General features: G+C 41.7%; 1 protein-coding gene across 4 annotated transcripts; it reads right to left on the bottom strand.

The window, feature by feature from the left end:
* Positions 1-3,869: 3,869 nt before the first annotated feature.
* On the bottom strand, positions 3,870-22,859 carry hdhd3 (haloacid dehalogenase-like hydrolase domain containing 3). Of its 4 annotated transcripts, none has more exons than XM_029693551.1 (3): positions 22,498-22,859; positions 4,576-4,913; positions 3,870-4,364 (listed from the first exon to the last, which is right to left on the bottom strand). In XM_029693551.1, exons 2-3 carry the CDS (start codon positions 4,906-4,908, stop codon positions 3,969-3,971), a joined length of 729 nt encoding a protein of 242 aa, XP_029549411.1. In that variant the 5' UTR covers positions 4,909-4,913; positions 22,498-22,859; the 3' UTR covers positions 3,870-3,968. The 4 variants fall into 4 exon arrangements, with proteins under 4 accessions (XP_029549411.1, XP_029549413.1, XP_029549414.1 ...); XM_029693553.1 differs by lacking the exon at positions 22,498-22,859 and adding an exon at positions 22,003-22,452; XM_029693554.1 differs by lacking the exon at positions 22,498-22,859 and adding an exon at positions 22,043-22,452.
* Between the last annotated feature and the right edge of the window lie 103 nt (positions 22,860-22,962).

The raw sequence follows: 22,962 nt of genomic DNA, 5'->3' as shown, positions 1-22,962 counted from the left end.
ATCAAATGGCTACCAGGACTATTTGCATTATTGCTCTTTAATATTTATAATTTTACCTAGGTTTGTTTTAGTAAATACTTAAACTTATTTTTCTTAACTGCATTGTTGGTTAAGGGCTTTTAAGCATTTCACTAAGGTCTACACCTGTTGTATTCAGCGCATGTGACACATTTTTATTTGATTTGACCTACAGTGAATTCGGAAAGTACTCAGACCCCCTTGAATTTTTCCATTTTGTTGTTACAGCATTATTTTAAAATTGCTTTTTTTCTCTTCAATTTAATCAATCTACACACAATACCCAACAATGACAAAGCAAAAACATGCTAAGACATTTTTGCAAATGTATTAAAAAGAAAAACAAATCACATTTACATAAGTATTCCGACCCTTTACTCAGTACTTTGTTGAAGCACCTTTGTCAGCGATTACAGCCTTGTCTTCTTAGGTATGACGCTACAAGCTTGGCACACCTGTACTTGGGGAGTTTCTCCCATTCTTCTCTGCAGATCCTCTCAAGCTCTGTCAGGTTTGATGGGGAGAGTCAGTGACCATCGGGTTCTTGGTCACCTCCCTGACCAAGGCCAATCTTCCACGATTGCTCAGTTTGGCCGGGTGGCCAGCTCTAGGAAGAGTCTTAGTGTTTCCAAACTTCTTCCATTTAAGAATGATGGAAGCCACTGTGCTCTTAGGGACCTTTCAATGCTGCATAAATGTGTTTAGTACCCTTCCCCAGATCTGTGCCTCAACACAATCCTGTCTCGGAACTCTACGGACAATTCCTTTGACCTCATGGCTTGATTTTTGCTCTGGCATGCACTGTCAAGTGTGCAACCTTTTTATATAGACAGATGTGTGCACCTTTCCAAACCATGTCCAATCAATTGAATTTACCAAAGGTGGACTCCAAGTTGTAGAAACATCAAGGATGATAAATAGAAACAGGATGCACCTGAGCTCTATTTCGAGTCTCATAGCAAAGGGTCTGAATAATTATGTAAATAAGGTTTGTTTTTTTAGTTTGAATACATTTGCAAAAATGTCTAAACCTTTGTTCACTTTGTCATTATGGGGTATTGTGTGTAGATTGAGGAAAAAAATAATTTAATTAATTTTATAATAAGGCTGTAACGTAACAAAATGTTGAGAAAGACTAGGGGTCTGAGTACTTTCCGAATGCACTGTATACAATCAGCTGACCTATAGACAAAGGAACTTGTATCTTACTCTATAATTATATAGCATGTGTTCTCTATGACGTAACAAAGTATTTAATCACATTTAAAGAGACGTTAATTTGGCTCCTTGACTTGCATACTGCTAGGCTACTGCTTTTTCAGCTCCAGACAACAATTATCTGTAGAGAAGTTGTAAAAATATTCTCTGAAGATGGGAATTTCCTCACTGCAGGAACAATAGGCAGTGAGGTGTGAGCCTCATTCTGGTACACGCTTAATTTAAGTTTGTTGGGGAGGATGGGCTCATAGTAACACTCAGTGTTGAAAATGTTAACTCCTGAATCAACACAAAGAATGTTACATTGAAAAGGTAACACTGGCCAATTTGCTGTGTAACAAAAGAGCTATACTATAATGAACAAAGAATTCATGCCTTTTAGGCCAAAACTACACAACACTGAAAATAGGCTTAAGATGGATAGCGGTATGCTTTTCACTGGGTTGTACTGAATGGCGTGACGGACCACCCATGCAAACAAATAAAGACTGTTTCCTGCCCCCAGAGTGGATGCACTTTGGAGTGCTTCTCTCGATCACGTGCAGCCAGTCATAGCTTTTTATGTCAGATAACGGTTTTGACTGGATGGGATGCAGTTAATGTCAGAAGTGACTAGCAGGTTAGGAGAATTAGGTTAAGGTTAGGTAAAATGCAAAAAAAAATCTTCCTGATGCGACTCAAACATGCAACTTTTGATATCACTTTGACATTAGCTGCATCACATCTAGCCACGACCATAAATAACTGGCCCGATTCCTCCTTTTCTCAGCTCAAGTGAGGTGAAATCTAATGCTGTATTAAAAAATCTATTCATTTCCAAAAGAGGAGTTAAGTCGTAGAAGAATGTAGCACTGGCTGTAGAACAGGCATTTTTATTTATTGAACATAATCCATTAATTGGAGGGTGTCACAACGTGATATAAAACGTATTGGCGAAATAAGTTACGAAAACATTACTTTTTTCCCCTCACTGTATAATTTATGTATTTGATCCCCTGCTGATTTTGTACGTTTGCCCACTGACAAAGAAATGATCAGTCTATAATTTTAATGGTAGGTTTATTTGAACAGTGAGAGACAGAATAACAAAAAAACGCATGTCAAAAATGTTATAAAATTATTTATTATTGCATTTTAATGAGGGAAATAAGTATTTGATCCCTCTGCAAAACATGACTTACCACTTGGTGGCAAAACCCTTGTTGGCAATCAGAGGTCAGACGTTTCTTGTAGTTGGCCACCAGGTTTGCACACATCTCAGGAGGGATTTTGTCCCACTCCTCTTTGCAGATCTTCTTATGGTTTCGAGGCTGACGTTTGGCAACTTGAACCTTCAGCTCCCTCCACAGATTTTCTTTGGGATTAAGGTCTGGAGACTGGCTAGGCCACTCAAGGACCTAATTGTGCTTCTTCTTGAGCCACTCCTTTGTTGCCTTGGCCGTGTGTTTTGGGTCATTGTCATGCTGGAATACCCATCCACGACCCATTTTCAATGCCCTGGCTGAGGGAAGGAGGTTCTCTCCCAAGATTTGACGGCACATGGCCCCGTCCATCGTCCCTTTGATGCGGTGAATTTGTCCTGTCCCCTTAGCAGAAAAACACCCCCAAAGCATAATGTTTCCACCTCCATGTTTGACGGTGGGGATGGTGTTCTTGGGGTCATAGGCAGCATTCCTCCTCCTCCAAACACGGCGAGTTGAGTTGATGCCAAAGAGCTCCATTTTGGTCTCATCTGACCACAACACTTTCACCCAGTTGCCCTCTGAATCATTCAGATGTTCATTGGCAAACTTCAGACGGGCATGTATATGTGCTTTCTTAACCAGGGGGACCTTGTGGGAGCTGCAGGATTTCAGTCCTTCACGGCGTAGTGTTACCAATTGTTTTCTTGGTGACTATGGTCCCAGCTGCCTTGACATCATTGACAAGATCCTCCCGTGTAGTTCTGGGCTGATTCCTCACCGTTCTCATGATCATTGCAACTCCACGAGGTGAGATCTTGCATGGAGCCACAGGCCGAGGGAGATTGACAGTTCTTTTGTGTTTCTTCCATTTGCGAATAATCGCACCAACTGTTGTCACCTTCTCACCAAGCTGCTTGGCGATGGTCTTGTAGCCCATTCCAGCCTTGTGTAGGTCTACAATCCTGTCCCTGACATCCTTGGAGAGTTCTTTGGTCTTGGCCATGGTGGAGAGTTTGGAATCTGATTGCTTCTGTGGACAGGTGTCTTTTATACAGGTAACAAGCTGAGATCAGGAGCACTCCCTTTAAGAGTGTGCTCCTATTCTCAGCTTGTTACCTGTATAAAAGACACCTGGGAGCCAGAAATCTTTCTGATTGAGGGTCAAATACTTATTTCCCTCATTAAAATGCAAATCAATTTATAACATTTTTGACATGTGTTTTTCAGGATTTTTTTGTTGTTATTCTGTCTCTCACTGTTCAAATAGACCTGCCATTAAAATTACAAACTGATCATTTCTTTGTCAGTGGGCAAACGTACAAAATCAGCAGGGGATCAAATACTTTTTTCCCTCACTGTATGTACGTCTTTAGATAATCTAAAAGTGGTCATTGCATGTGTTAAGTTTTGGGGCTAGTTTCACTGCCATAGATTAAGGCTTGGATTTTATATATTTTTTTTATACTTTAATGTCAAGTGCAGTGAAATGTTGGCACAGTGCGGTTTGTTTGAATCCTGGCTTGAGTTTACTTGTGTAATAGATAACATTTAGTCCATATGTTGCTGGAGACGTGCAGGTAGCTCCTCCAGGGTCTTTAATCGATGCTGTGGGGGAACATCAGGGTATTTATTCCTGCCCTGTCTGTCCAGCAAGTACCCATGGAGGCCCAGTAACCGAGAGGTCACATAGTCATTGACATAATGGTCCCCAATGTGAGCTACACTCGCGGCTGTTACGCCACATTTCTCTAGTGCCTGGTGGAAGATTGCTGGGTTAGGCTTGGCTATACCGGCCTCCTCTGAGGTGAGCAGGAAGCTGAAGTGAGACAGCAGGCCACAGTCTCGTAGAATCCCCTCCAGGCGATTGTCAAAGTTGGACACCACACCCTGCTTCAGTCCCAGGGAGGATATGCTCTCCAGGGTCTTCGCCGAGTCTGGAAATACCTTAGGACGGAAGATACAGGCTATTAATTTGACAATGTGGCACAATTGTTCCAATTGATAGATATTGAGGATGGTTTACAATTAAACTATTTTAATTAATGCATGTAGGTATACAAGATCATTTTGCACAATCATAATATCAAATTCCTGGAGATGTTACATGAATTATACAACATACTGTAATGCTGATAGAAACAATTATTATACTCACCTCCCAGTTATTAGGGCTGCAGAAGCCATGATACAAGTTGTGGGCCAGTGTGTCCAGTAGGGCTGCGTCCTGTACTCTACACTGGGCAAAGGTGTCCCGAACCACTCCCATCCACCAGGCCTTCCCCCCCAGGCCCTGGGCCGTACCGTAGTTGGGGTAGAGTTTGGAGTACTGATGGAAGGACTGGCGGAAGGCAGCCTCCACCTCTGTAGGGTTAAGACTGAAACCTGCTGTTCGCTTGACCTCCTGGCAGTACTGCTCCCCGACAGACCTGCGCACCTTCAGCAGGGTGTCTTTCACATCCCACAGCACCCAGTGCAGTGGCACACGCATCACACCTGGCACAGAAATACACACATCTCATGTTGTAGATGGAGGAAATCAGGAAAAGTATGAAAAATGGGTAGGCTACTTTCACTGCATTGACAAAAAGAAAATTTGACAAAATAGCTGTGGCTGCAAAATAAAGCACAAAAAAGCTCTGGAAGGTGCAAAGTCCAGATACTGTTTTATTTCTAACTGAATGATAAGACACTGACTTTTTTGTTAGTTGCTCAATGATAACACCACATAGTAGAGGTCGACCGATTAATCGGAATGGCTGATTAATTAGGGCCGATTTCAAGTTTTCATTACAATCGGTAATCGGTATTTTTGGCCACCGATTTGCCGAATTTGTTTTATATTTTTTTTATAAGGCAAGTCAGTTAAGAACACATTCTTATTTTCAATGACGGCCTAGGAACGGTGGGCTAACTGCCTTGCTCAGGGGCAGAATGACAGATTTTTACCTTGTCAGCTTGGGGATTCAATCTTGCAACCTTACGGTTAACTAGTCCAACGCTCTAACCACCTGCATTACATTGCACTCAACGAGGAGCCTGCCTGTTACGCGAATGCAGTAAGAAGCCAAGGTAAGTTGCTAGCTAGCATTACTCTTATCTTATAAAAAACAATCAATCAATCAAATCAATAATAATCACTAGTTAACTACACATGGTTGATGATATTACTAGTTTATCTAGCCTGTCCTGCGTTGCATATAATCGATGTGGTGCGCATTCGCGAAAAAGGACTGTCTTGCTCCAACGTGTACCTAACCATAAACATGAATTTCTTAAAATCAATACACAAGTATATATTTTTAAACCTGCATATTTAGTTAATATTGCCTGCTAACATTAATTTATTTTAACTAGGGAAAATGTGTCACCTCTGCAACAGAGTCAGGGTATATGCAGCAGTTTGGGCCGCCTGGCTCGTTGCGAACTATGTGAATACTATTTCTTCCTAACAAAGACTGCCAACTTCGCCAAACGGGGGATGATTTAACAAAAGCGCATTTGCGAAAAAAGCACAATCGTTGCACGACTGTACCTAACCATAAACATCAATGCCTTTCTTAAAATCAATACACAGAAGTATATATTTTTAAACCTGCATATTTAGCTAAAAGAACTCCAGGTTAGCAGGCAATATTAACCAGGTGAAATTGTGTCAGTTCATTGCACGCAGAGTCAGGGTATATGCAACAGTTTGGGCCGCCTGGCTCATTGCGAACTAATTTGCCAGAATTTTACGTAATTATGACATACATTGAAGGTTGTGCAATGTAACAGGAATATTTAGACTTAGGGATGCCACCCGTTAGATAAAATACGGAACGGTTCCGTATTTCACTGAAAAAATAAACGTTTTGTTTTCGAAATGATAGTTTCCGGATTCGACCATATTAATGACCTAAGGCTCATATGTGTTTATTATATTATAATTAAGTCTATGATTTGATAGAGCAGTCTGACTGAGCGGTGGTAGGCACCAGCAGGCTCGTAAGCATTCATTGAAACAGCACTTTTGTGCATTTTGCCAGCAGCCCTTCGCAATTCTTCAAGCATTGCGCTGTTTATGACTTCAAGCCTGTCAACTCCCGAGATTAGGCTGGCAATACTAAAGTACCTATTAGAACATCATGTAACCGATGTGAAATGGCTAGCTAGTTAGCCGGGTGCGCGCTAATAGCGTTTCAAACGTCACTCGCTCTGAGACTTGGAGTAGTTGTTCCCCTTGCTCTGCATGGGTAGCGCTGCTTCGAGGGTGGCTGTTGTCGATGTGTTCCTGGTTTGAGCCCAGGTAGGAGCGAGGAGAGGGAAGGAAGCTACACTGTTACACTGGCAATACTAAAGTGCCTATAAGAACATCCAATAGTCAAAGGTATATGAAATACAAATCGTATAGAGAGAAATAGTCCTATAATTCCTATAATAACTACAACCTAAAACTTCTTACCTGGGAATATTGAAGACTCATGTTATAAGGAACCACCAGCTTTCATGTGTTCTCATGTTCTGAGCAAGGAACTTAAACGTTAGCTTTTTTACATGGCACATATTGCACTTTTACTTTCTTCTCCAACACTGTTTTTGCATTATTTAAACCATATTGAACATGTTTCATTATTTATTTCAGGCTAAATTGATAGTATTTATGTATTATATTAAGTTAAAATAAGTGTTAATTCAGTATTGTTGTAATTGTCATTATTACAAATAAATAAAACATCGGACGATTAATCGGTATCGCCTTTTTTTGGTCCTCCAATAATCGGTATTGAAAAATCCTAATCGGTCGACCTCTACCACATAGTGGTGCCTGGAGAAGTGAGTATACTCTAATTGAGCAAAAACTGTCCCAAATGGCCTGCCCGTTGAAGGAAAGATGCTCTGTGTGAAAATGTATGAGAAACAGTGACATGCACTCTGAATAACCTAAAATTATCTTTCACAGTCAGGCCAACCCAAGCTGTACTGTGCAGGTAGGCATACTAGTGAAACAGATAAATTGAGGCTGTCAACTAAGCCAGAAATTTGCAGGTTTCTGATTGGTAATTTTTTTTTCTTCTGGTTTTTGCTCTAAGTCACACTTTTTTAATAGAAAAAACAACTAAATAGGATGTTCTATGTCCATAACAATGCTTAAACCACATCAGGAGACCACTAAGGTCTGGGAATTTTATTTTTTGTTGTGTAGTTATCGTTTAATTTAAGTGGCAGGCACCTAGAACTGCTGTTTGGTTAGCAGTGTTTCTGAGATGTAGTTAGCAAAACAAATGGCCACTGGATTGATGCAAATAATCATGATATCATTCTGCCAGGTAGGCAAAAACTACTTTGTAGTTAGTTAACATTTTAAATTGAGAGTTTTTGGGAAAGCCTTTCCATCTACCAGAAGACGGTTAGGCCTACCATTAGCATTGCTATATTTTTCCTTCCTTATGTTTTACTTCATGACATTATGAGGCATGTTTTGCCTTGCTTCATAGTAGTCTACAGCCAAAATCCCACCATAGAAACATGGAGACAAGTATTTTATAAAGACCTCAATGTTCTCCTGTTCTATTGGTTTTCTTTCAACTTTATTTCGTTGTCTAGCAGCCAAAGGTATGATCTTAGTCATATTAGCAACCCATGATAGTTGTAAGTTGTCGCATCTTTAGAGCTCCCTTCTTTCTAAAATGTCTAATGGATATTTCTATCTCTGTCTATGAAACTACTTTCAGGTATGGGTGGTGCACATTTTAGAATGCTTTTCCTGTAAATTGCATTTTGGAACATTCGCATGTAGGCCTGCACCGTGTGCACATTGCTGCACCTAAAATGTGAAGAAATAATAGTTAATCAACATTTTAAGCTAAACATTCTGATATGTTCCATCAGCCTTATTAATTGATATGACATATACTTCCACTAGACCACTAAACTAGGCTACTTTGATATGCATCGAGGGGATTAAGAAGTGAGTATACTTAATGCCCATTGAAAAATAACTGGGTATACCCTCCACTACACCACTGACAACACGCATAGGGGTAGGTGTACCGAGACTGCTTGCGTTACACGCGTTATTACATGCTGACGTTCGTCATGGTGTATACTTTTTAACCATGAAACAAATCTAATTTTATTTGTCACATACTTCGTAAACAACAGACTAACATTGAAATGCTTACTTACGAGCCCTTTCCAGCAATGCAGAGAATACAAAGAAATAATAGAACAATTATAACAAGAATAATAAATACACAATGAGTAACGATAAGTTGGCTATATACACGGGGTACCAGTACTGAGTCGATGTGCAGAGGTAGTTAGCGACACCGTGTGCTATGAGGGGTGATCAGGGACATAAGCCTTGGCAACCGTACCACCTGACATGATACCAACGCCTTACAAACGTCTGTGTGACTCCTGCGTTACGTGTCTGACTGACATGACACCAACGCCTTACTAACGTGTGCGTGATGCCTGCATCGCGTATTGATGAAAGTCATCATGTGCATAGTTTATATTAATTAAATCTCAACTTTAAATGTTAGAAACGTACAATTTTTCCCGTGCAAGCAGACATTCCAACATAACCACATTGAACTACAGTGTAGCCTACGGCTTGTGTATTTCCTGTTATTGCTAATGGCCTAGAAAAGATGATGCCCAATCTATAGATAATCTGTTTTTCCCTCAACACCTCATGGCATGGTATGTTATCTTATCTCGCTGTATACAGATCTAAATGTTGTTAGCCAATCACAGACTGTGTTGTTACCAGTTCCACAGACAACCAATAACAGTTGTCAACGGCTTTCAGATGAGTTCATAGGTGCTATTAGGGATCCTTGGGATGTCCCTTCAGTCGAATAGAGCACTTCACAGACTTTCCCAGAGGGTTTGTGCTAATCGGGTTCCTTTGGGATGTCCCTCCCTCTATCAAGTACAGAGGGAGCCCCTGAACAAGGCAGTTAACCCACTGTTCCAAGGCCATCATTGAAAATTTAAAAAAATCTTAACTGACTTGCCTAGTTAAAAGGTACACAATAGAAAAGTAGAATAATGTAAATTGGTTAAGTTTAGTGTTAGTTTAGGGTAAGGACGTTCCCCGGAATTCGGATTGCAGTGACCATTCATAGAATGAGAGACTGGCACGGTATTTGAGAGCTCGGCGGCGACACATTCATTCATTCTTGTTTTTTTACAAGGGACAGAAGCGATTTGAGTGTCTGCCCCAGATAGTTTCATTAGAAACGATGAAAATAATTACCAAGATGTACTTGATCCAATTAAGGAGTAAGTAGGCTTTACTTAAGTTGTGATATCGTTAGGAAATATTTAGGCCTACTGTGTTAAGGCAAATTTGGTTTATTTGAAAATAATACTTTTTTGTTGATAACATTGTCGAAAGCACGTAGGCAATATTATTTACTGAGGAGTTCATATGCTTTCCCAGAGGGTCCGTGCTATTTGGGCTTCTTGGGATGTCCCTATCAAGTATACATTTATAAAATGGTAAAATTTAGTGTTAGTTTAGGGTTCAGGGTAAGGACATCCTAAGGAATTCGGATAGCAGTGACCGTTCATAAAGTGAGTGACTGGTACGGTATTTGAGAGCTAGGCGGCAACACAGACATTCAGTTGTTTGTTTGTTTTTCTACAAGTGGCACAAGCGATTTTTGAGTGTCTGCCCCAGATAGTTTCCTTATTAGAGAAGATGAAAATAATTACCAAGATGTCCTTGATCCAGTGGAGGAGTAAGTAGGCTATATTTAAGTTGTGATATCGTTAGGCAATATTTAGGTCTACTGTGTTAAGGCAATTGTGGTTTATTTGAAAATGATTTTTTATTGATAACGTATTGTCGAAAGCACGTAGGCAATATTATTACTATGTCTATAGCAGAGTAGGATAGTGTACAATAACGTAATTTGATGGGCTAGTATTATTTATTTATTGGATTAATTAAATAACTACTTTTCACTGAAGGGAAACGAGGTACAACATGCAACTTCGATCGAAGACCTAAAATCACGCCTGACAATATCACAACGGTATCCTAATATAGTGTGGATACAGTAGTAGCCTATTCTACAATCTAACTGTATGTGCTAGTATTATTTATCTAATTTATCAATTAAATGTGGATGGGTACGCCATTTCATTCCATGATTACGTTATTGTAGATACAAGAGTAGTCTATAGCCTACAACAATAATGTAATTGAATGTGCTATAGTATAATTTATTTAATTGATGAATACAATTGTACATGGGGATGGGTAGGCTACTTCATTCAGTGAATACATTGCTATCTCTGGGAGTATGTTAATGAAGGCTTTTCAGCTGTTGAACTATGGCAATGTCTAACTCATTTCTAAATCTCTTTCTTTTAGTGAAGATGTGATGAGCCAGAGCACCCAATCAGCTTCACTGCAGATGCTCAACCCACCCACCTCAATGTTCTCCCTCCACAAGTAACCACATCCTCTTCTCCTGTTCAACTACTTTGCCACCACACTAAAAATGACTGTACATATACCCCTGTGCCCATCTCAGTGTAACATGATCCATCCAAGGCCTCAGCTGGATGCCTAAAATGTGAGAAATGTAAGCAAGATGCTATTGTGTGTGTGTATGGATGGATGGAGTTCCAAGTAAAGACATGAGAAGATGGCAAAGGAGATAGTGATGAGAGTGAGAGCATACAGTATGAAAATGAAGACCCCTTGGGATCGAAAATGAGTGTAGGGTGCCTCGCCTGCATTTTGTCCGTTTGAGCATACTACAGTCACCCCTGGTGGAGGTTCTTGGAACACTGTGATTTAAGTCTGAGCACAGGTTGACAAAAACCTTCAAAAGGTGGTGGTGCTATGTTGCATGTTATCTTGAATACCAGGCAGATGTTTGAGTACAGAATCAAATGGTGTAAACTTATCAGGCTAAACTTGTTGAGTACACTCTTTGAGAAACGGGTTCCAACAGGGTTCTTTGGTTGTCACCAAAGGAGAGAACTTTTTGGTTCCAGGTAGAACCCTATGTGGAATGGAGCCAAAAAGGGATCTACCTAGACACAGAAGGGGTTCTACCTGGAATCAAAAAGGGTTCTCCTATGGGGACAGTGGAAGAATCCTGTTAGTTTGTAGATATCACCTTTTTAACTGAGTGTAGGCCTGTATTGCAGTTGTGGTTCTGTGGATATCTGTGAAAAATAAAATTAATTGGTGGTGGTGGTGAGTTAAGATAATCGGAAATACTATGAAACATCCCCAGTTTTAGCACACATTTGCAAGCAGGCAAAGTAACCTGTGTGTGATCACAACATCGACAGGACCAACAAAAAAGACTTGCTTGGGACTCCCGAGTGGCGCAGCGGTCTAAAGCATAACTACAGACCCTGGTTCATTTCCAGGCTGTATCACAACCGGCCGTGATTGGGAGTCCCATAGGGTAGCGCACAATTGGCCCAGTGTCGTCCGGGTTCGGCTGGGGGTAGGTCGTCATAGTAAATAAGAATTTGTTCTTAACTGACTTTCCTAGTTAAATAAAGGTTTAATTTAAAAAATGAACATGCAAACAAAAGATAACATGTCTAACTTGCACCGTTATGCAATTATTATGAGACTAGATACAAAGCTGCTACTGCATTGCCCCCCACCTCTCCATTTGTTTTGTATACTGTGAACCATCAGATCCTCCTCTCCACCCTCTCCGAGTTGGGCATCTCCGGCGCGGCCCACGCTTGGAATGCTTCCTACCTGACAGGTCGCTCCTACCAGGTGGCGTGGCGAGAATCTGTCTCCGCACCACGTGCTCTCACCACTGGTGTCCCCCAGGGCTCTGTTCTAGGCCCTCTCCTATTCTCGCTATACACCAAGCCACTTGGCTCTGTCATATCCTCACATGGTCTCTCCTATCATTGCTATGCAGACGACACACAATTAATCTTCTCCTTTCCCCCTTCTGATAACCAGGTGGCGAATCGCATCTCTGCATGTCTGGCAGACATATCAGTGTGGATGACGGATCACCACCTCAAGCTGAACCTCGGCAAGACGGAGCTGCCCTTCCTCCCGGGGAAGGACTGCCCGTTCCATGATCTCGCCATCATGGTTGACAACTCCCTTGTGTCCTCCTCCCAGAGTGCTAAGAACCTTGGCTTGACCCTGGACAACACCCTGTCGTTCTCCACTAACATCAAGGCGGTGACCCGATCCTGTAGGTTCATGCTCTACAACATTCGCAGAGTACGACCCTGCCTCACACAGGAAGCGGCGCAGGTCCTAATCCAGGCACTTGTCATCTCCCGTCTGGATTACTGCAACTCGCTGTTGGCTGGGCTCCCTGCCTGTGCCATTAAACCCCTACAACTCATCCAGAACGCCGCAGCCCGTCTGGTGTTCAACCTTCCCATGTTCTCTCACGTCACCCCGCTCCTCCGCTCTCTCCACTGGCTTCCAGTTGAAGCTCGCATCCGCTACAAGACCATGGTGCTTGCCTACGGAGCTGTGAGGGGAACGGCACCTCCGTACCTTCAGGCTCTGATCAGGCCCTACACCCAAACAAGGGCACTGCGTTCATCCACCTCTGGCCTGCTCGCCTCCCTACCTCTGAGGAAGCACAGTTCCCGCTCAGCCCAGTCAAAACTGTTCGCTGCTCTGGCACCCCAATGGTGGAACAAGCTCCCTCACGACGCCAGGACAGCGGAGTCAATCACCACCTTCCGGAGACACCTGAAACCCCACCTCTTTAAGGAATACCTAGGATAGGATAAAGTAATCCTTCTAACCCCCCCCCTCCCCTCCCTTAAAAGATTTAGATGCACTATTGTAAAGTGGTTGTTCCACTGGATATCATAAGGTGAATGCACCAATTTGTAAGTTGCTCTGCATAAGAGCGTCTGCTAAATGACTTAAATGTAAATGTAAAATGTATACTGCTGCTACTCGCTGTTTATTATCGATGCATAGTCACTTCACCCCTACCTACATGAACAAATTACCTCAACCAACCTGTATCCTCGCACACTGACTCGGTACCAGTACCCCCTGTATATAGCCTCGTTATGTTATTGTGTTACTTTTTGTAATCGCTCATTTTATTTTTTACTTTAGTTTATTTGGTAAATATTTTCTTAAACTCTTCTTGAACTGCACTGTTGGTTAAGGGCTTGTAAGTAAGCATTTCACGGTAAGGTATATTGTTGTATTTGGCGCATGTGACAAAGTTTGATTTTATTTGAAAGAGCTAATCCTGGCTACCAATGTTCTAGTATTCATTTATTGAGGCAAGCAGATCATAGATGCCAAGATGGTACTCAAGCATATGCCATGTGTATATGTGACACATATATTGAAGTCGGAAGTTTACATACACTTAGGTTGGAGTCATTAAAACTAGTTTCTCAACCTCTCCACAAATTTCTTGTTAACAAACTATAGTTTTGTCAAGTCAGTTAGGACATCTACTTTGTGCATGACAAGTCATTTTTCCAACAATTGTTTACAGAGATTATTTCACTGTATCATAATTCCAGTGGGTCAGAAGTTTACATACACTAACTTGACTGTGCCTTTAAACAGCTTGGAAAATTCCAGAACATGATGTCATGGCTTTAGAAGCTTCTGATAGGCTAATTGACATAATTTGAGTCAATTGGAGGTGTACCTGTGGATGCATTTCAAGGCCTACCTTCAAACTCAGTGCCTCTTTGCTTGACATCACGTGAAAATCAAAAGAAATCAGCCAAGACCTCAGAAAAAAAAATTGTAGACCTCAACAGGTCTGGTTCATCCTTAGGAGCAATTTCCAAATGCCTGAAGGTACCACGTTCATCTGTACAAACAATACTACGCAAGTATAAACACCATGGGACCACGCAGCCGTCATACCGCTCAGGAAGGAGACATGTTCTGTCTCCTAGAGATTAACGTACTTTGGTGTGAAAAGTGCAAATCAATACCAGAACTACTGCAAAGGACCTTGTGAAGATGCTGGAGGAAACAGGTACAAACGGATCTATATCCACAGTAAAACGAGCCCTATATCGACATAACCTGAAAGGCCGCTCAGCAAGGAAGAAGACATTGCCCCAAAACCCCCATAAAAAAGCCTGACTACGGTTTGCAACTGCACATGGATACAAAGATAGTACTTTTTGGAGAAATGTCCTCTGGTCTGATGAAACAAAAATAGAACTGTTTGGCCATAATGACCATTATGTTTGGAGGAAAAAGGGGGAGGTTTGCAAGCCGAAGAAAACCATCCCAACCGTGAAGCACGGGGGTGGCAGCATCATGTTGTGGGGGTGCTTTGCTGCAGGAGGGTCTGGTGCACTTCACAAAATAGATGGCATCATGAGGATGGAAAATGATGTGGATATATTGAAGCAACATCTCAAGACATCAGTCAGGATGTTAAAGCTTGGTCGCAAATGGGTCTTCCAAATGGACAACCACCCCAAGGATACTTCCAAAGTTGTGGACGGCTACCCGAAACATTTGACCCAAGTTAAACAATTTAAAGGCAATGCTACCAAATACTAATTAAGTGTATGTAAACTTCTGACCCACTGGGAATGTGATGAAAGAAATAAAAGCTGAAATAAATCATTACTTTTACTAAACTCAGCAAAAAAATAAACATCCCTTTATCAGGACCCTGTCTTTCAAAGATAATTCATAAAAATCCAAATAACTTCACAGATCTTCACTGTAAAGGGTTTAAACACTGTTTCCCATGCTTGTTCAATGAACCATAAACAATTAATGAACATGCCACTGTGGAACGGTCGTGAAGACACTAACAGCTTACAGACGGTAGGCAATCAAGGTCACAATTGTGAAAACTTAAGACACTAAAGAGGCCTTTCTACTGACTCTGGAAAAACACCAAAAGAAAGATGCCCAGGGTCCCTGCTAATCTGCGTGAACGTGCCTCAGGCATGCTGCAAGGAGGCGTGAGGACTGCAGATGTGGACAGGGCAATAAACTGCAATGTCCGTACTGTGAAACCCCTAAGACAGCACTACAGGGTGACAGGGAAGACATCCTCCTCCCTCATGTGGTACCCTTCTTGCAGGCTCATCCTGACATGACCCTCCAGCATGACAATGCCACCAACCATACTGCTCGTTCTGTGCGTGATTTCCTGCAAGATAGGAATGTCAGTGTTCTGCCATGGCCAACGAAGAGCCCGGATCTCAATCCCATTGAGCACATCTGGGACCTGTTGGATCGGTGGGTGAAGGCAAGGGCAATTCCCCCTAGAAATGTCCGGGAACTTGCAGGTGCCTTGGTGGAAGACTGGGGTAACATCTCACAGCAAGAATTGGCAAATCTTGTGCAGTCTATGAGGAGGAGATGCACTGCAGTACTTAATGCAGGTGGTGGCCACACCAGATACTGACTGTTTTTTTTATTTTGACGCCTCCTTTGTTCAGGGACACATTATTCCATGTCTGTGGAACTTGTTCAGTTTATGTCTCAGTTGTTTAATCTTATGTTCATACAAATATTTACACATGTTAAGTTTGCTGAAAATAAACACAGTTGACAGTGAGAGGACGTTTCTTTTTGCTGAGTTTATTATTCTGTTATTTCACATTCTTAAAATGAATTTAATGTATACAATTACTGCCACTAGGGGAGCTGTGACATCAATGAAGTGAGTTAGTGAGATATTTAACATTTCTTCATCATTATGGAGAATGACTAGTTCTGAAAATGAACGTTTCTCCGCCTCATCACTTTAACTATTAATTCAGGTATGTAATGTGCAAAAATGCAATATGACTCAAAATATTGAGGTAACATGGTTAATTACATAGTCCATGAGTTTGGTGATGTTTGAAGGCAGTTTTAACTGAGTGAAAAACTGGTTTGTATTATCCCCATTGTAAGTAAGTTAATGGAATTAGGCTAGGTTGCTAATGGTTTACATTTATTTATTTTTATTTTACCTTTATTTAGCCAGGTAGGCAAGTTGAGAACAAGTTCTCATTTACAACTGCGACCTGGCCAAGAATAAAGCAAAGCAGTTCGACACATACAACAACAGAGTTGCACATGGAATAAACAGAACACAGTCAATAATACAGTTGAATAAAATCTATAAAAATCTAAATCTACCTCTATGAGGTAAGAAAAGGGAGGTAAGGCAATAAATAGGCCATGGTGGCAAAGTAATTACAATATACCAGTTAGACACTAGAGTGATTGATGTGCAGAAGATGAATGTGCAAGTAGAGATACAGGGGTGCAAAGGAGCAAGATAAATAAATAAATACAGTATGGGGATGAGGTAGTTGGATGGGCTATTTACAGATGGGCTATGTACAGGGGCAGTGATCTGTGAGCTGCACTGACAGCTGGTGCTTAAAGCTAGTGAGGGAGGTAAGAGTCACCAGCTTCAGCGATTTTTGCAATTCATTCCAGTCATTAGCAGCAGAGAACTGGAAGGAAAGGTGGCCAAAGTAGGAATTGGCTTTGGAGGTGACTTGAGAGATACACCTGCTGGAGCGGGTGCTACGGGTGGGTGCTGCTATGGTGACCAGTGAGCTGAGATATGGCGGGGCCTTACCTATCAGAGACTTGTCGATGACCTGAAGCCAGTGGGTTTGGCGACGAGTATGAAGCGAGGGCCAGCCAACGAGAGCGTACAGGTCGCAGTGGTGGGTAGTATATGGGGCTTTGGTGACAAAACAGATGGCACTGTGATAGACTGCATCCAATTTGTTGAGTAGAGTGTTGGGGGCTATTTTGTAAATGACATCGCCAAAGTCGAGGATCGGTAGGATGGTATGTTTGGCAGCATGAGTGAAGGATGCTTTGTTGCGAAATAGGAAGCCGATTCTAGATTTAATTTTGGATTGGAGTTTCTTAATGTGAGTCTGGAAGGAGAGTTTACAGTCTAACCAGACACCTAGCTATTTGTAGTTGTCCACATATTCTAAGCCAGAACCGTCCAGAGATGTGATGCTGGGCGGGCAGGCAGGTGTGGGCAGCGATCGGTTGAATCACGCATTTAGTTTTACTTGCATTTAAGAGCAGTTGGAGGCCACGGAAGGAGAGTTGTATGGCATTGAAGCTCGTCTGGAGGTTAGTTAACAGTGTCCAAAGAAGGGCCAGAAGTATTGCTGTGTAGGGTGCCGGGCAGTTGACCGGGGTAGGGGTAGCCAGGTGGAAAGCATGGCCAGCCGTAGAGAAATGCTTATTGAAATTCTCAATTATAGTGGATTTATCGGTAGTGACAGTGTTTTCTATCCTCAGTGCAGTGGGCAGCTGGGAGGAGGTGCTCTTATTCTCCATGGACTTTAGTGTCCCAGAACTTTGAGTTTGTACTACAGGATTCAAATTTCTGTTTGAAAAAGCTAGCCTTAGCTTTCCTAACTGCCTGTGTATATTGGTTCCTAACTTCTCTGAAAAGTTGCATATCACGGGGGCTATTCGATGCTAATGCAGAACGCCACAGGATGTTTTTGTGCTGATCAAGGGCAGACAGGTCTGGAGTGAACCAAGGGCTATATCTATTCATGGTGCTACATTTTTTGAATGGAGCATGCTTATTTAAGATGGTGAGGAAGGCACTTTTAAAGAATAACCAGGCATCCTCTACTGATGGGATGAGGTCAATGTCATTCCAGCACACCCCGGCCAGGTTGATTAGAAAGGCCTGTTCGTTGAAGTGTTTTAGGGAGCGTTTGACAGTGAAAGGTGGTCGTTTGACCGCAGACCCATTACGGATGCAGGCAATGAGGCAGTGATCGCTGAGATCTTGGTTGAAAACAGCAGAGGTGTATTTGGAGGGCGAGTTAGTTAGGATGATATCTATGAGGGTGCCCGTGTTTACGGATTTGGGGTTGTACCTGGTAGGTTCATTGATAATTTGTGTGAGATTGAGGGCATCAAGCTTTGATTGTAGGATGGCCGTGGTGTTAAGCATGTCACAGTTTAGCCTAGCCTAGCAGCACAAGCTCAGAAGATAGATGGCGGGGCAATCAATTCACATATGGTGTCCAGGGCACAGCTGGGGGCAGAGGGTGGTCTATAGCAAGCGGATACGGTGAGAGACTTGTTTCTGGAAAGGTGGATTTTTAAAAGTAGAAGCTCAAATCGTTTTGGTATAGACCTGGATAGTAAGACATAACTCTGCAGGCTCTCTCTGCAGTAGATTGCAACAACGTCCCCTTTGGTAGTTCTATCTTGGCGGAAAATGTTATAGTTAGGGATGGAAATTTCAGTTTTTTTTGTGGTTTTCCTAAGCCAGGATTCAGACACGGCTAAGACATCCGGGTTGGCAGAATGTGCTAAAGCAGTGAATAAAGCAAATTTAGGGAGTAGGCTTCTAATGTTAACATACATGAAACCAAGGCTTTTACGCTTACAGAAGTCAGCAAATGAGAGCACCTGTTGAGTAGGAGTGGAGCTAGGCATTGCAGGTCCTGGATTAACCTCTACATCACCAGAGGAACAGAGGAGAAGTAGGATAAGGGTACGGCTAAAGGCTATAAGAACTGGCCGTCTGGCACGTTCGTAACAGAGAGTAAAAGGAGCAGGTTTCTGGGCACGATAGCATAGATTCAAGGCATAATGTACAGACAAAGGAACGAGAAGGGATTAACATGGCACCCAAACGTTCTGTACTTTTTTTTCAACGTTTTAGATCCAATTTGTTTTATTTTCTATGAACAAAGGCTCAGTTCACTTTAGGTAAGACATGTAAATATGTGACGTCACCATAAAATATGTTAGTGTTAATATTTGTATGAAAATAGTGTAACAGTTCGCTAGCTTGATGCTAACCAAATTTACCTTGGCTAAGCACAATAGTAGTTAGCTCTAGCCTAGTTGGTTTTAGTCAATGTCAGCTTAATGTAATGGTTGTGGTATTGTTTTGCATAGGCGCCCAGTAATTTAGAGTGTTTTATAAATTGACACTGATCGTACAGTGAGTTATATATAATGTGAATGTGTAGATGTATGGTGACTCCATGTTTGGATGAATGGACCAACGGGACTGCCATGGGCAAGTCCCTTGACAGGTACCAGGAATGGTGGAAGGACAATCTGAAGGTAATTATCTTTGCACACAACACAGCAGTGTCCAGGCCTCCAGAGTATTCACTCTATCGCCTGCTATATGGAGGGGAGCCGCAGCAGTTATAACATTATTGCATATACTGTAGTATAATTTTTTTTAAATTGAATTTGTCTTTTCTTTTGCATAACGTACTTTGAGGTCACTGATACTCCACCTGATGTGGTGGAAGTTGTTGAAGCAGATCAGAATGCCTTTGAAGACCACCTTTAGGCACGGACTGAGAAGGATGTGGAGGTTTTTGACCAGGTACAAATTATTGTCCACTGTTAATTTATTTTCTGGCCTTACAAGAGATATTTGTAATAATTGCATTTATTTATATTATCAATCAAGGTTAGACTGAACATGGACAGGGCGAATGAGAAAAAGGAGAGCCACCTGAGAAGAATCAAGGGGACCAAGTGCTTCGACATCTGGGTGAATGACTTGGAAGAAGGACGAAAGGAAAGCGAGACCCGGCCATCCGATAAGGTGAATATAAAAATCTCAGATAACTATTTGCTGCCTCGTGGTGGGCGGCATCACCATGCTGTCAGCAGTACCAACACTGGCCCAGGGGTTTCTCCAAATAGTCAATCTCAAGGCTAACCACTGGATCACGTTAAGTAACCGCCACTTCCAGGTAGGTATGTATGACCCCAGTGGTCATGACACCACCCTGGAGATTCTCTCACAACTCATCACTCTATCTTTTCCAGGGACCACCCCTTACCAACCCCACTGACATCAAAAATTAGACAGGTATCCTTTCTTTTCGGTCTGCCATTAACATTATTGCATGTCTAATCAAACATTTAAATTAAATCATTCGATAACTGTATTTTTACATACCTGACAATCATTTAACCTGTGTGCTTGCTTGTTTACCTCTGTCTCCTACCCTATTCCCTTTACACTGCTCCTGTTCTCCAGGACCTAGGGGTTATGCCTAACACCCAGACATGGATCCACCTGATGTCATCCTTTACCAACCACCCATCCACACAATACACACCCCCTCTCTATTCAACCTCCCATCCACACAATACCCACCCCCTCTCTATTCAACCTCCCATCCACACAATACCCACCCCCTCTCTATTCAACCTCCCATCCACACAATACCCACCCCCTCTCTATTCCACAGACCAGAATTCTGTATTTCAGTCTGATTGCCATGTGAGTGTACAACAAATCTGAAAGTAAATTGACACACATGTACCAAAAAAAAATATCAATGGTTATGCATTTAAATCTAAAATATTGCTAGATTGGTTTTCACAGCTGTTTCATAAGGTGTTCATTATTGTAAATTGTAACGTATCCCTTGATGGTATTTGTTAGTTCAACATTAAATTGGATCATAAGACATACAATAGATATATATTCAACCACAAAGGTGTACTAATGAGCTATGCTTTTTTTTTAAATCATAATTGAGGACTAAAATTATTTCAGTTTAGATAAGGGAATGCCTGTTTAAAATTAAAACATGCCAGCCAGACAAGCCAGTGTATGAATCAAACGTAGTTGCATGTGAATGTGGTGGAAATTAGCTCACTTTGTGATCTTTAAGGTAAGTATCATTAATGTGGGGAGGGGGGGGTATTGAAATTAGCTGGATAAGCTGGCACAGTGTCCTTCGCTCCCGAATTCTAAACACCAGCCCTCGGCATCGTTAACAGAACTGCAGGAAAACAGTGCCCGTTGTCACCCCGCCCCTTCTTCTGTGGGTTTAATCGGCGGCTGGCATCCAACGTTATTGTTCAATAACGCCACCTACTGTACTGGATCGCTTCTGCCTTCCCTAACCTAAAAATGTACTTATAGAAGTATAAAGAGGGGTTCCTGCAGATACAGGAATGCAGGTCGAAATTGCACCCTTCTCTTTCTCTAAGGCCTAGACACATCATTACTGTGGGCGCAAGACGAGCAAATAATCAGAGGCGCAAGCAGTAGTTTTCCCACGGAAATGCTAGCTAGCTTGTGTTGTAGTAGTGTGACAATGGCAACAGCGGCTCTAGCAGCTGTTCACTTCAAGGTGGATGTTGTTGCTAATTTGTTAGCACCACCCTTTTAACTTTCAAACTTTGTTTACAAATGATAATCTGGTGAATGGCACTTTTTTGCAGCTCACTTGATGTTTGCGATCTCTGAAAATAATGACTATGAAACATTGCTGCATTTAAACTTTAGATCACTGATAGTGTGATGAAGGTCATAAAATAACTTTGGTCCGACTACAGAATATATAATAAATGATACAATGTTTTATGTTATTTTCTTGATTTGAGTTTGATACAACGTAATGGAAGATTGTTGGTCCCTCTGAAGACTAGGGCCATAGTTACGGTTCGCCACTGATTTATAGGTAGGGATAAAGTGACTAAGCAACAGGATAAACAGTAGCAGCAGCATATATGACAACATTGGAGTTAAATTATATGTCAAGGAAGATAACCGACAGGTGTGTATCGTACCTGATCACTCTCGACGCTACAATCAAAGACAGAAGAAGGGTTAGTTACCAGTATATTTGCTACAATGCAACGAGAGGTATACCCTTACTGGCAGTCGGTCCTAGGGTGCAGCACTTCAAATATCACCACGGAATCTCTTGCACAGAAGGAAGGGTTCCATTTGAGTCCTGCATTCAAACATGTAGCCTACCGTGTAATGTTTGTTGTGTAAATCCTTAACATAAATGTATTATAATATTGAGGTTGGACAAAAAGTTACAGGACGTTCAAAATAGAGTGAATACATTCTAAATTGTGACAAATAACTTTGCTTGTGCTGCCATCTTATGTTGGGATAGCCCAATATGTACTTACTCTTAATAAGGAGCCTGCCTTAAAGGTTCAAGGACCTTGTATGTTATTTTAGATGTAGACTGACTCTGGCAGCAAAATATTCTATTTAAACGTGAATCGATTCTCAATTGCGATACGGTTCTAGAAACAAAAGCCCGTTATGTTCGTTCATATAACATCCAAATAATTTAACGCAAAATATACACTTACTGTACACTGTTTACAGGCTTTATCATAGTTGCAGCCGACAGTATTTTTCCGTGACGACACGTTTCTGGTGGCCTTTTCCCATTACATACACAGGCGTTCAGCGCACGATAGATTGCTAATTAGCAGAGGTGGTCAGTCTGTCTTCCAAAAACACGCGCTGTAACGTAGAGATATGGCCGTGTGGGAACACTAACCCTAAAAAGGTGTATCAATCTAACCTTTTCTTTTTTAAACTTATTGCTTGCTGATATGAAAGATAAGGTCCTTATGTTTCCAGAACTGTACTGCAAGCAATGCGTGTTAATGTTCAAAACAAGCGTCAGGGATCTTAACAAAACCCCTATACAGAAGATGCCTTCACCCAATGACGTATGTGTAATGTAATGGAAATGAGAGTCATGATCAAGGGCTAATGTTGGGATGCTCACAAGCTACTCACTGGTGTTTCTTAGAACTAAGAATATT

Source organism: Salmo trutta, chromosome 16 (assembly GCF_901001165.1).
Source record: "Salmo trutta chromosome 16, fSalTru1.1, whole genome shotgun sequence".
Classification (NCBI taxonomy): Eukaryota; Metazoa; Chordata; class Actinopteri; order Salmoniformes; family Salmonidae; genus Salmo; species Salmo trutta.
This window is presented reverse-complemented; position numbering and strand designations above follow the sequence as displayed.